Source organism: Ambystoma mexicanum, chromosome 10 (genome assembly GCF_040938575.1).
Source record: "Ambystoma mexicanum isolate Mex_15411 chromosome 10, UKY_AmexF1_1, whole genome shotgun sequence".
Taxonomy (NCBI): Eukaryota; Metazoa; Chordata; class Amphibia; order Caudata; family Ambystomatidae; genus Ambystoma; species Ambystoma mexicanum.
Window position 1 is genome coordinate 1,495,827,068 of NC_090932.1, and position 13,397 is coordinate 1,495,840,464.

Consider the following 13,397-nt stretch of genomic DNA (forward strand, 5'->3'; position numbering starts at 1 on the left):
ATCCCCCTGCTGCGTGATTGACAGTCAGGCTGTGGGAATGGGGGTTTTGTGCATAAAAGTCAGTTCTCTTGGGCTAGAAGTCAGAGTCGCCACTGGAACTACAAGGAACCGAAGAGAAGCAGCGTGAACGACGGCTGCTGCAACTACCCCGTCCAGGTGAAGCCCTGCTGCAGTCCTGAGCTATCTACCCTTCAACAACTAAGAGGAGATCCAGTCCGGAGTCTTCTTCCCTTGAGCCTGGTGGGGATAAACAGCTCATCTTCTTCAGCCAGAGGTCTCCTTCGTGGTCGAAATCGCTGCACACTGCTGTAGTGGTCTGGATAGTCACCTGCCGAGCCTCTCCTGGTTTGTAAGGAGCGCACCTTTTATTTGTTGTCGCTGCTGCCGGCTTCATCCCTGCGTGGTGCAGACCCCCTTCAGACGACGTCCTTCACAACGAAGCTCCAGGAATTGTGGGTCTGCGGGAAATCAACAGGAACAACTGCCAGGGCACCAGCTGCACCATTGGAACAAGGTACTGTGTTCTACTTGAGGAAACTGGGTGAATCCCTTTTCTTCATTTCCAAGGCTTGCCCTTGTCTTCCCTCCTTCTTATAACTTTTGCTTCTGAACACTGACAATATCAAAGTACTTTTGGCTACGTTGAATCGCGAACTGTCTGTGTGATCTTCGGCAACAGGCCCCGGTGTCTTTCGACCGTAGCTCCGGCCGTTTGACTTTTGAACTCCTGTCTCTGAGTGTTTCTTGATTCTGCCTGCCTAACCAAAATATTGCCTGTGATTTTTGCCTCCAACTCCCTCTGGGTATCTCAGGTGCTAAGTGTGTTTTTGCCCCGGTCGCATTTCATGTCACGGATATGCATTTATTTAGTAGACCGAACTATCAAAAAGTCATTGCAACCGTATCCACGGTATCGTGTTTTGTTCATAACACCGGTTCATTCAAACACAGGGTACTTACATTGAGACATACTGTACAAAGTGAATTGGTTAGTTGTAGTATATTTAACGTGTGGTTTTGTTTAAAGTTTAATAAAAGTGTTGTGTTTATAACTGATGGTTTAAAAATAAATGTACTTATATTTTTCTACCTGAAACATTGAGTCAGTGTTTGCGTGAGTCACAGTAATTGTGGTCCCTTTGTGTAATCTCTGCTACTGCCCATATACTCTTGAGATAGGCCTGGCTGCTCCGCCACTGCTACCACTCTGACATAGTAGTACAGGCTTGTACCAAGGGTAAACTTGTATTGCCACCTGTAGTCTTAATTGTGTGTAGTGGTCCCTAAGGGCACTGCACAGGATTCTGCCTAACACCCATTTTACTATGGAAGTACTGGAAGGGGTTAATAGTTTTTCCCCTATGTTCATTTTCGAGAGGTTACCGTACAGTACCCCCCTCAAACGTTTCTGGCTGGTGGCAGTGGTTACTACCAAATATATTTGACCACAAATATTTCTCTATGGGATTTTCCCATTGTTCAAGGCTACCACTTTTTCTGACAGCCTCTAACATACCGCTGGTGCATTTTAATATTAACTTTGCTCCGGTGGGTTTTATTTGCCAGAACTTTAATATAACTTCTTTCTCGTGTCTTTCTCTACAATCCTAACCCAGGTCGGGGATCCTTTGTTCGTCCGTTTGGCGGGCTACTGCCCAGAAGCCCTCCTTCCGGCGTCACTCACTGAGTCTGGGGTGGGTCCATTGTGTGGGAGGGGGAGTAGGACCTCTGGACAGGGTTGCCTCCGCAACCCATGTCACACTCTATCCTGATAGGACTGGAGGGTCTCCCGCCAAGATGACCACTCCACTGTGTGAGTGACAGCTAGGCTGTATGAATGGGGCTCTTTTTGCATAAAAGCAGGGTCCTGAGGACTGGAAGAGCAAGACGTCGCCACTGGAACTAAGAAGCCAAAGAGGAGAGAAGCCAAAGACATCTGCAACGACTGAACCACTGGTGAAGCCCTGCTGCAGCGTATCACCACTTTTCTCCACACGAGAGGAGATCTTCATCTGAAAGAGCCTTCTTCCCTTGAGCTGGTGGGGCAAACCAGTTTGCCAGTTGCCTTCCCGAACCTGCTGTGGTTATGATATGGTATGATATGATATGGTATTTGTAACGCGCCTGTGGTTGAATCGCCAGTGCCCTGCACTTGGAGACCGGATAGCCAGGCAGCTATCGACCCGGACCGCGAGTAAAAGGAGTGTACCTTTTAAACTTTGTTTGGCAGCACCGCGGCTTGCTTCATCCCTAGGTAGTGCAATACCTCGAATCTTCCTCCACAACAAGAGCCTCTCTTCCTCTGCTGGACCCCTCGAACTGCAGGAACTACCAGGAACAACCGCCACCGCAGGAGCCACTTCACTTTAAAGCTACATTGTTCCGCCAGGCCGCCCTTTCTTCGCGGTAGTGCTAAAGGTGTTTTAAATCCTTTACCTACCTGTTGGGTTGGACGCCCCCTCTATTAACATAGTCTTTTCAACTCTTGCAACCACCATTTCAAATATCGTTTACCAAAGACTTGACTGCAGCTACGAGAACATTTTGCTCCTGGGCCCTTGCCCTGTACCACTAACTTTGGCACAGGCCTATTGACTCTGGTCACATTTGTTAGATCTGCTTTCTCGAGATTGATTCTCCATTCGAACTGTGTGGTGCACCCCTTTCTTATAACTACCCCTTCGTTCCCACTGTTGAACCTTGTGAAATGCCATTTTGCTCAGTTTTCATTTAAGTACTGCTTATATTAATGCACTGCCTTGCTCTAACTGGGTCACAAGCTAATGGGAAGTGTTGCTAGGGTGTATAAGAAGCTATTTCTGAATAACTTGTGTTTTCCCTTCCTTGTGAGAAATTGTCAGAACCTCCCTTGTGTGTAGTTTTCACTGTGCCGTTTTGCTCAGTTTTCACTCTGGTTCACTTGGTCTGCAATTTATATAGGGAGTGTGTATATTTTTCCTTGACTTAATTTATCTTGCTTGATACTTGTGTAAGATGTGTTTGATTAGAGGTGTATAAAATAAATGTATATTTACTTTTTAACTACAAGCTTTGGTCAGTGTTTCCTTGTGCCCTAGTCTAGTGTGCCTATTGTGTAAACCCTGAATACTGCTCATCTCCCTCTTGAGATAAGTCTGACTGCTCAGCCACAGCTACCAACTAAATCTTTGTGGTACAGACTGATACCAAAGGGGATTTATTGCTCTCACCTGTAGTCCTAATCTGGTGTACTGCTCCTTAAGGGAACTGCACTGCATTCTGCCTAACACTCATTACGAGTCCGGCGGTAACCGAGCCGAAAAAAAACGGCATGTTATCGCCGCACTCGTATTACAATTCTGCCTCTGTGATTCCCGGAATTAACGGGGCATTACAACCCCTGTGACCCGGGAATTCCAGAGGCGGAATTCTGTAAGTCCCCATTCCCATGGAGTCCCATAGGACTCCATGGGAATGGGGAAGTGGAAACACCGGCACCATGCTGTAATTGTGCCGGTGTTTCCACGTCCGCCTGCAGAATTCGAGAGCTGCCGGTCCAGTAAGAACGGTGGTGGCAGATTTACCACGACTGTTCTTTCCGGACCGGCTGACTTGTAATGAGGCCCAATATGTTAGTTTTAGCATTCAGGGGTAGTAAAGTTACAAACTTAAACTCTGGCACTGGACAATACACTCTTGTTAAAGGCCTGCTTGGTTGCAGAACACTTGATGTAAATGCACACTTGTGGTAACACAGAAGCTGTAATAACATGGAGTTTGTATGTCATCCATCATTTCATTTCTTCCTTTCTGTAGTAAAATGCTAATGGAACTATTTGTGAAATCTGAAGAAAAAACAGCTTTGAAATATAGTAGCAATGACTTGTATTGCAATCAAATGTTTTATCTAATTGTGTTAAGTATCCAGTCAGAAATATCAAAAACATGTTGTTTGATTCTGCAGATATTCATTCAGCAGCTCATGAAATTGCGGAGATAAACAACTTAATTATGCCGAAAATTTGCGATGTGCTTCTGGAGAAATGGCTCTGTCCGAACAACATTCCAAATGTAAGTTAATGTGAAGGGATTTTCTGTTCTCATGGAAACCTATGCAAAAAGGCCTTTGAAAAATAATGAATGGTCACTCCTGTGAGACTAATGAACCTTTGTTTTTGGCAATGGAAATCTAGAGCCACCTGGTTGTAATTAAAACCCTTGTGAATTCCAGTTCAGTTTTAGATCACCTTGCGCTCTCCCAGGTGGGTACTGCCCATTGAGAATTTTGATTTATGTATTGCGTGTAAGTTGAAACGTCCTGTTTTTCAAAGAAATTTACACCAGAGTGTACCTCATTAACTTGATTCCCTTTGGACGTTTTCTCAAACCTTTTAAAAAGCTTGTGTCTTGGGTTGAACTATCTTTTGCTGAATTTAATGTGTTACTAATGTATGCAGTGACCTCATTTGAAATGTTATCACCATGCATGTTACAAAATGTGAGAAATGGCTCCAGTGGCCACCATTACATTTTTCCTGATTTTTAACCCTTTTGAGAGCTTATTAAATGTCATAGTGAATCTGCTTGTATAGAAATATAAGATTTGTAATTGTTGTTTGGACTGCAACGTTAAGGAGGACACAGAGACCGGTCTGGGTAGAAGCTTCACTTTATTGGAATTCCTCCTCTCCCTCTTCCTTTTCAGTCGCATTTTACCCTTTTGGTCCTGTTCTAAATGGTCCACTGTGCAGCATATACAACACCTCCCCCTTACCTGTTTGGGACAATCTCATATTTCCTCAACAAATCAATTTGGCCGCTTGATAATCCTCTGCATTGTTCCCTTGTCCATCTTCTCGAACATTCCCTCCTTCATTCTCTGTCCTTGCTCTTCTTGTTATCTGGGGGCTTCTCCTACCGCCAGCTTCCTGTAGTCCTGTTCTCTATCACCATAATCCACTCTGCTCCCTTCTACCTCTTTACTTCCTCTTACTAGCTTTTGGAAAAAACAAGGCGTTTCTTCTTGACGCCCCGTCTGGGCAGGCACCATTGTTCTTTTGACCTCACTACTTGTAGGGGTGTTGCTGTGTATCTAGAGTCTGTTTTCTTCAGCAACCGTTGTCTCACCAATACTTCAATGGTTTGCCTTTCTCCCAGCCGATTCGTCATCAGATAGATATCCATTCCTGTGTGAGCTGCTCAGAATTTATTTTTAGTCAAAGGGCGTAGTGCACCTCGACTCTGCCGTCGATACGTCTTCTCTCGATCGATTCCGGATGTGACGTCGGTTGTCGTACTTCTCCAACATGGGTTCTTGCATGGATTCACATGCTCGTGAATATTCCCCATCGTCAGGCTGGGAATCCTAAGTAAAAATAATGCAGTTAAGCTTTAAACTTTAAACTGCTCATCTCCTCTATAACCTATCAGTGTCCTTTGGGTCATACTGCCCCCATCCAATGGCACTCGTCCTCCTAAGCTCCACCCCTGATTGCCATCCTCAGATTGTAGTGCATGTTTATATTTTTGGGAATCCTCGTGCTTCTCTCCTCGAAAATTGCATTTTTCAGAAGATATTTTCCATCTCTTTGTCTACTGTCATGCAGCGACTACCGTCAGCGGGGACCCATTGTCGGCGAAGATCTTCTTTCCATCGTATCTTCCACCCGTGGCGCCAACAGGCCCAGGCCTGGGCCTACATCTCAACACCTTGACCATGGCTGATGCTATGTAGAAGAGCCTCTTCAGGGCCTGTGACAGCTGTGCCTGAAGAACATCTTTGTCGAGGACCGGCACCTCAACTGCCTTTATTGTCTTCACCGTGACCACAATGCGAACAAATGCAACATCTGCCAGTCCTCATCGAAGACCAAAAGGGCTCGCCACTGGAGGTTGGTGACATGGATCGAGGAAGCAAAGGCTTCTGACGCAGCCTCTGAGCGCAGTCATGCCTCATCCAGGGCCGGCAGGTCCTCAGACCGTACTCCCACTGGTAAGAGGTCAAGGTCCTTTGAGGATCCTTTCTCTGTGATGATAGAAAAGAAGGCGAAATCCAACACTCCACCGGCATCCACGTCAACGGTCTGTGTGGCTGCCGGACCAAGCTCTGGAAGGGGGTGGACCTGTTACCATCTCCGTTGACGGTTAGCGAGCCGGCTGGCGGGTTGACACAGTTAGCGAGGAAGTTTCTGACACCGTTCAAGCTATCAAAGAGCAGATCTTCGAAGAACCCGTCTGTGGCAGTGCAATCAACAACCACGTCCACTAGGACCACCGGCCCGTCAACATTCAGGACCGTCACCCTGTTGACGACCACTTTGGCAATGAGCCCCCCCATCAGCGAGGTCGGCTAAAACGAGTATTCCGTCAGTGGGGAAGAGTTTGTCAACTACCATCATCTTCGCGACGACTGCTTTGCCCAGTCTCTCTGCCTCCTAGACCCCATTGTCGGTCACAACCGTGATCCAGTCCACGGTTTCACCTATTCCTACTCCGTAAGCTCCTGTAGTAGCCTGCTTCCCAAGAGACTTGGATCAGGTGAGAGAATTATCTTCAACATTAGATTTTCTGCTCAGGTTTACCAAGGCTAGTCCTCTGGCTCCTTTGGATTCCCCCAGGAGATCACAACATACCAGCTTTGAGGATGATCTGCATGAAGATTTTTACTTGGACCAAGAAGGGGGCCAAGGACACCTGCTTCACGAGGGATCACATCCAATGAGCCTTAACAGACGTTTAGCCCTCCAAGTGGCTTGATCCCAGCTCCAGGTGCACCCCTTCTCCTGCACCAAGGGACATGTCCCTGGACATTTTAACCACCTTGCTTATGTTGGTGGTGGAGATTCCGCAGCGGCTGCCTGCTGCTCCTTTGCCTGGTCTAGCCAAGGGTCCTCCAAGACCACCTCGGCATCAGCCAACACTACCCCGTAGGGCACCCGTTAACACCTGGGCCATTGCTAGGGGCCCTGCTCCTTGTGGCCGAGGAGTCAGTTCACACAGATGCTGGCACAGACACGGACACCACCAGAACTCACACAGATGATTATGATGACTACGATCCCGCGGATGTGGAACCGCCAGATGTCGACGAGCCCACCAGGCTTCACCCCTGGATGAAATTGGATCCTTCCAATCGATCATCTTGAAGGAGGCCAAGCTCTTCAATCTGGTGCCAGAAGAGAAGGAAGGCTTCCTTCTTCAACAGTGGGAGTCTGCAAAGAAGACCATTGTATCTTTCCTGTTGTTGGATGACATTTGGGAACATGGACTGGCACTCATGAAGGCTCCATATACTACGTCATCAAAGTGTGACAGGCCTCCAGGTGTCTCGGGTCTCAGCCTTCTCCAGACTCAGTGGTGTCAGACGTTGCCCAGAAGAGGTCATCAAACCCCTCATTGTCATCTATGGTGCCTCCTAACCAGGAAGGCAAGAAGCTTGATGTGACTGGAAACTGTGGTTGTTAGGCAGAATCCTGTGCAGTTCCCTTAGGGAACACTGCAAAAAGATTAAGACTACAGGAGTAAGCAGTAAACCCAATTGGTAGCAGTCTGCACCAACCAGATTTACCTGGTAGCTGTGGCTGAGCAGTCAGACTTCTCTCAAGAAGAGTAGGGCAGTATATAGAGTATACACAATAGTGCTAAAAACACAGTAGAGCAAACAAACACTGACCAGAGCTTTGTATCAAAAGTATATAATTATTTATTTAATACACACTTTAGGCAATACACTAGCACTCTAAATCAAAAGCAAGTTAAAACACAGTCAGGTAAAATATACACACCTCCCTTGATAACTATTAGACAAGCCAGAGTTAAAACACCACGATTTGTTAAAACAGATGTGAGCGTGTAACCTAGATGGCACTCCAATAGTTAATTTAAAGGGAGAGAAAAAGGCACAGCATAGAAATAAAACAGGTCCCAACACTTTTAGGAGTTCTCTGCAAGGGAATAAAGGCAGTATACACTGCAGAGCCAAAGTTCATAGGCCAGGCCCACTTTAAATGGAGCAAAGCGAAATGTATGTCAATGTGCTCTTCCTGAAAAAGAAAAGAGGGGTAGTGAAAAGAATTAATTGAATTCTGCAATTTATTAGTTCACATACAATAAAAGAATATTTAAAACAATGACATATGCTGTCCTGGGACCAAAAAATATTGTATATAGATCACAATACTTTGTACATATTTCAGTGGGTTAGTACAAATCAAGTGACTGTGGTTTTATGTATTGCTAATAATAAGGCAGTACACAAGCATGGTCGACACACAAACAATTTAGCTGTTTCTGGTGCGGTGGATAGGTGAAAGGAACCAGCGGTTGGAGTGGTCATGACCTGCTGATAATGGCACCGCACTGTCGTCAGGACTGAGGGGTAATGGAATACAAAGGTGCCGTAAGGAGAGTGTCATGCACCTGCAATTGGTAAAACATAGGATGGGGTATTAGGTCTGGAATTCATTGAGAAAGGCAAAATAAAATTGCACACAAGGGGACACTGCGGGAAGAACAACCTACCTAAGGTAGTTCAAGCGTCATGACTGATTGTTGTTAAAGGTGCCAGCGGTTGAGTGCCTGGCGTGTTGATTATAGTCCGCAAAGTGGATAGGCGATCTCTGTGGTTGCTATAGAGATTCAAAAGAATTTGTGGTTCAAGGGAACTGGCACATTGAATGTGGTATAGAGAAAAGGGGTAAAAAGCAAGGGCATGTATTATCTTGCAGGATCGATCTTGAATTCAAGTCGAGAAAAGTGGCGGGAACCGTTGTTTTATGGTTACGCCTGGTTACTGTAAGAGTCCTGTTGAAAGGGACACAGATGTATGTAATACAGGGTGCGCATTTCTGGCTGCAGAGGTAAGCGTGACTTTAACCTTATTTGTACACAGCGCCCGAGTGAAAGCGGACAAAAATGCAAAAGAAAGGGCCGTGCACAGTCTTGTGACGAACTAAAGGGATGGATACGTTTGCTAGTTCACGTGGTTAGAGTGGTTACCCGTGACATAGCATGGGATTTAATAATATGGGTAAATGCAAAAATTGTATGGGGCTTGGAGCATGCAGTTGATTTAAAGGAACGCTGATCGCGCTCGTGACTCGATTGTGCACATAAATTAATTTTGACTGTGAGGCCATGTTGTAACTTAACGAAATAGCCGTGGTCTCGTTAGACAAGTAAGGACAAATAGATGCGCGGCGAATAGGGAGTCTTAGAGCTTACCTCTCAGCGAGCTGTATCGGTGGCTTGCAGTGTTGTCTGAATGGTGCGCATGCGTAATGGCTGTAATATATGGGATCGTTTCTAAACCAAGCGAGACACGATGCGCATGTGCAAACGAGTAGTGTAGCTGTGTAGAGCATGGGTAGTGTTTCTATGATAGCGGCACCGCCGGTGGTGATCAGTGCGTCATGTATCGCTGCGGACATTTAAATAAGGACATTATCGAAAAAAGGGGGGTCAGCATGATGTTTATGTACACCGAAGAAATTATCATTTTGCCAATCTGTGTGTTTTGTGGAACATAAAACCTTTTGCGTTGCCACAGTAAGAAGGAAATAGAGGGTCTCATCAAAATAATAATAATAAGAGGCAGGTACATTAATGTATCAACACATCTCGAAAATGAGAAAACATACAAAATTGTTCGAAATTTAGACAAAGGATCATACATATAAATTGCTCCTTAAGAAGTCCACAAATTGCAAAGGTGTAGGGAGTAAAGACCCGCATTATTAACAAAAACAGTCATTTTAGTTGGTAGTAATAGAGGAATTACTGCAGTGTAAATGAAGGAATGAAAATTAAAATACAATTATAGAGAACAGAGTAGAAAGGAAGAAGTACATTCCTCATGGGAGTTTGCTCATTTGCCCATGTTTGTGTTCGTATGTTTGCTGACTAATAAGTGTTTAAACAGCAGCCAAAAGAGAAAAGGGGGGTGCTGGATCATTTGGTAAAGAACAAATTCCAGTCAATAGACATATTGAGTCCATTCTTTACAGAAACAAGACGGTAGATCCATTTTTTTTCCAGTTTTGGAAGTGCGAGATCTCTGTTGCCTCCATGGAATGGATTGTTGACAGTTTGGAGGACTACCCAGAAAAGATCATTATGGCTGTGTTTTTTCAATTTGTAGTGGGCCACTAGGGGCTTGTCATCGACAAGATTTTTAAGGCAAGAACGATGTTCACAAATTCATTGTTTTATCTCTCTCTTGCATTTTCCAATGTAAATTAGATCGCAAGGACACTTAATGGCATTTACTGACCATTTTGTTTTACAGTTGGTGAAATTGGGAAAGGTCCATCTTATGTCCTTGATCAATCTGTTTTATGTTATTTGTCAGGGAACATACTGAACAGTTACCACATCTGAAATTGCCTCTGACGGGAGGCAGATTCCAAAGGGTTGTTTGGGTGATTTTTTCTTTTGCCTTATCTTCGTAGGTATGCACCAGACGGTCTTCAAGGTTTCTGTTCCGTGTAAATGCAAATCTAGGTTTCATGGGTTTAAAATCTTCTGTGTGGAGTGTATCCCAATGATGATGAATAGTTTTTTTGAGGGAATTGCTGATGGAAGTAAATGTGGTGACACATGTCATCTTGGTTTTGTCTTGTTCTTTGGGTGCTGGTGTGAAGCACCTCTCTCTGTCAGTGTGTTTTTCTCTTCTGCGTGCTTGACGTATGATATGACTCGAGTATCCACGTTCTTTGAGCCAGGTACTTAGATCATTACTTGTGGTTTTATAGTCTTCGTTTGTGCTGCAGTTTCTTCTCAATCTGAGAAACTGGCCAAATGGAAGATTAGTCTTGAGACCTGCTGGATGAAAGCTGCTATAATCTAGAAGAGTATTTTTGGAGGTTGGTTTCCTGTAGAGAGTGGTTGCTAGACAATTATTGGAAGCTTTGTAGATATCCAAGTCTAGGAAGGGAATCCTACTAAGGTTGTAGTTGATTGTGAATTTTATGCATGGGTTACGTGCATTTATCCAATCTTTGAAAGCAGACAGTTGTTCAGGGGTGTCTTTCCAGGTCATAAAAACATCATCGATGTACCTACACCAACAACCGATGGAGTCCTTAAATGGATTGGAGTCGTGGTAGATGGATTGTTGTTCGAATGAGTCCATGAAGAGGTTGGCCACGTCGGGGGCAAGTCGCCCCCATGCTAGTACCGTGACATTGTTGGTAAAAGTTTTCCTCATAAATTAAATAGTTTGCCATCAAAGCTATCCTAGTATATTCTAACAGGAATGAAGTAGGTGGGACCAGGTGTGGTCTTCTGTCCAAGTAGCTCCACTGCACTCTTTTAGACAAACCACCTTAGCGTCACTGACAATGGTAGCTTTTGACTCCATTTTCTTTCGATATATTTGCCTAAACCCTCTGGAGTCAGGCCCCCATCAAAAAAGAGGGTTCTCTTGCCCTTACTTTACGCAAAGCGAAATGTGCCCAAGATCACACAGTTTAAAATGCACTCAGTCTTTGCAGAATGTTCAAAAGAGGTTGGAGTGATTCAAGAAGTTAAAGTTAGAAGGTCTGGGGCCAGCCCAGTTGGAAAGCCAAGGATTTAAGGGTCACCTTGGGCAAACAGAAGAAAAGGAGGCCAGGCAGAACACAGTACCTTAAAGAGAGAGGAAGCTCCAGCGGTGGCAGTTGTTCCTGACAGTGGTTGCAGTTCGTTGTTTCGACCAGGGGAAGAGAGGATCTCGTCGAGGAGGAAACGTGGAGTCGATGCACTGCACAGGGATGAAACCAGCCGCAGAGTTCATCGGTAAAAAGTACGTTCCTTTTATTCGCGGTCAAAGTAGTGAAGCTTGACTATCCGGCCGCTGGGGTGTTTGGCACGGGCGAATCGACCCAGAGACATCTTTGGAAGGCGAAAGGGGTGAACTGGTTGGTCCCACCAGCTCAAAGGAAGAAGACTCGTCCAGCAGAAGATCTTCTCTTGTCGTTGGGAAAGTGGTGAGTTCGTTGCAGCAGGGCTCCACCGGTGGTGTCGTCGTTGCAGATGGCTCAGCTTCTTCCCTCTTCGGATTCTTAGGTCCTGTGGCAACTTCTGAAGTTCCAGTCCGAAAGGCCCTGCTTTTATGCAGAAAAACCCCCATTAAACAGCCTAGCTGTCACTCACACATGCTAAGTGGTGAGCCGGGCGGCTCACCACTGGGCCAATCAGAATAGAGTGCGACTTGAGTTGCTAAGGCCACGCAGTCCAGGGTGCCAATTCCCCTCCCCACACATCCTGTGGAACCCAGACAGAGTGGCACCATTTGGAGGGCTTCTGTGGAGAAGCCCACCAAAAAGTTGAATAAAGGACTCGACCTTGGTTAGAGTTACAGAGATGGACACGAATGCCATTTTAGAAAAAGTTCTGGCAAAAAGACCCAACCGTTGATCTAATATTAAATAAATAGACCGGCGGTATCTTTAACATTGCACCAAAAAGTGGTGCATTTAAAATCAATGGGAAAATCCCATAGAGAATATTCCAGTGGAATTTTTTGCGTGGTAACCACTGCCACCAGCCAGAAACTCGACAAGGGGGGACTGGACAGTGCCCCCTTGAAAACAGACCCAGGGGCAATATAATGAACCCCTTCAAGTACTTCCACAATATGATGGTTTGTACTGGTTCTGTTCACAATTTAGGACTAGTAAAGTCAATGGTGACTTTACATGCCCTGGGAGACAGTCGTCAGTCCCAGGGTATGGAGTCTATGTTTGGGGGTCACTATGACAGCCCTGTGTTACTGCACTGAGGGTGCTGTGTTACACATACACAAAGAAATAGATGATACCCTGTGGAGTAAAAAGAAAACCCCATAGCCCATAAGCACATAAGTCAAAGACATACCTCAAATCATGCCTAAGAGTGGGAGGAAAAGAGTCTAACTCTTAGCAGGAGAAAAAAAACAAACCCCAAAAATCCAGCAAAGCTGCTGGGGGACTCACTAGATTTGGGAAATTAGCCTTATAAGAAAATTCTCCCTAACAGTGGTACAAGCTGGGCCCCATCCTGGACTTTCTCCCTGATGACAAGAAGGCCGAAGCCAGGGCCCTTTACCAGGAAGTAGAAGAGTCTACAGACCACGCCATCACCATCTTGCTCGACATAGCAGACTCAGGGTTCCGCCAGAAAGGGAATGGTGTGGCTCTCCGGCGCCAGGGTTGGCTGAAGGCCACAAATTTCCCCAAGGACGTGCATACCAAGGTTGTCAATATGCCGTTTCATGGGTAAAACTTGTTTCGGAAGGGGGTGGATGGCACACTCCAGACCTTCAAGACTGGCATGAATACAGTGCACACTCTGAGAACCCTGCAGCAGAGAGCATTGTCCTTTTGTTCCTCGAGGGGAAGAATCTCCAGATCCTCCAAGGGGTACACTACCCCCATCGTCAGTCCTCCCACTCCACCACC

The 13,397-nt window shown here is 45.6% G+C and overlaps 1 protein-coding gene across 2 annotated transcripts in view; it reads left to right on the forward strand.

Annotated features, from left to right (window-relative positions):
- The window catches only part of KNTC1 (kinetochore associated 1), a 2,501,313-nt gene that overhangs the window by 1,827,015 nt on the left and 660,901 nt on the right, over positions 1–13,397 (forward strand). For both annotated transcript variants that reach the window (XM_069619627.1, XM_069619628.1), the window contains exon 52: positions 3,944–4,050. In XM_069619627.1, coding sequence (XP_069475728.1) covers positions 3,944–4,050 — 107 coding nt within the window. The remainder of the gene's footprint in view (positions 1–3,943; positions 4,051–13,397) is intronic.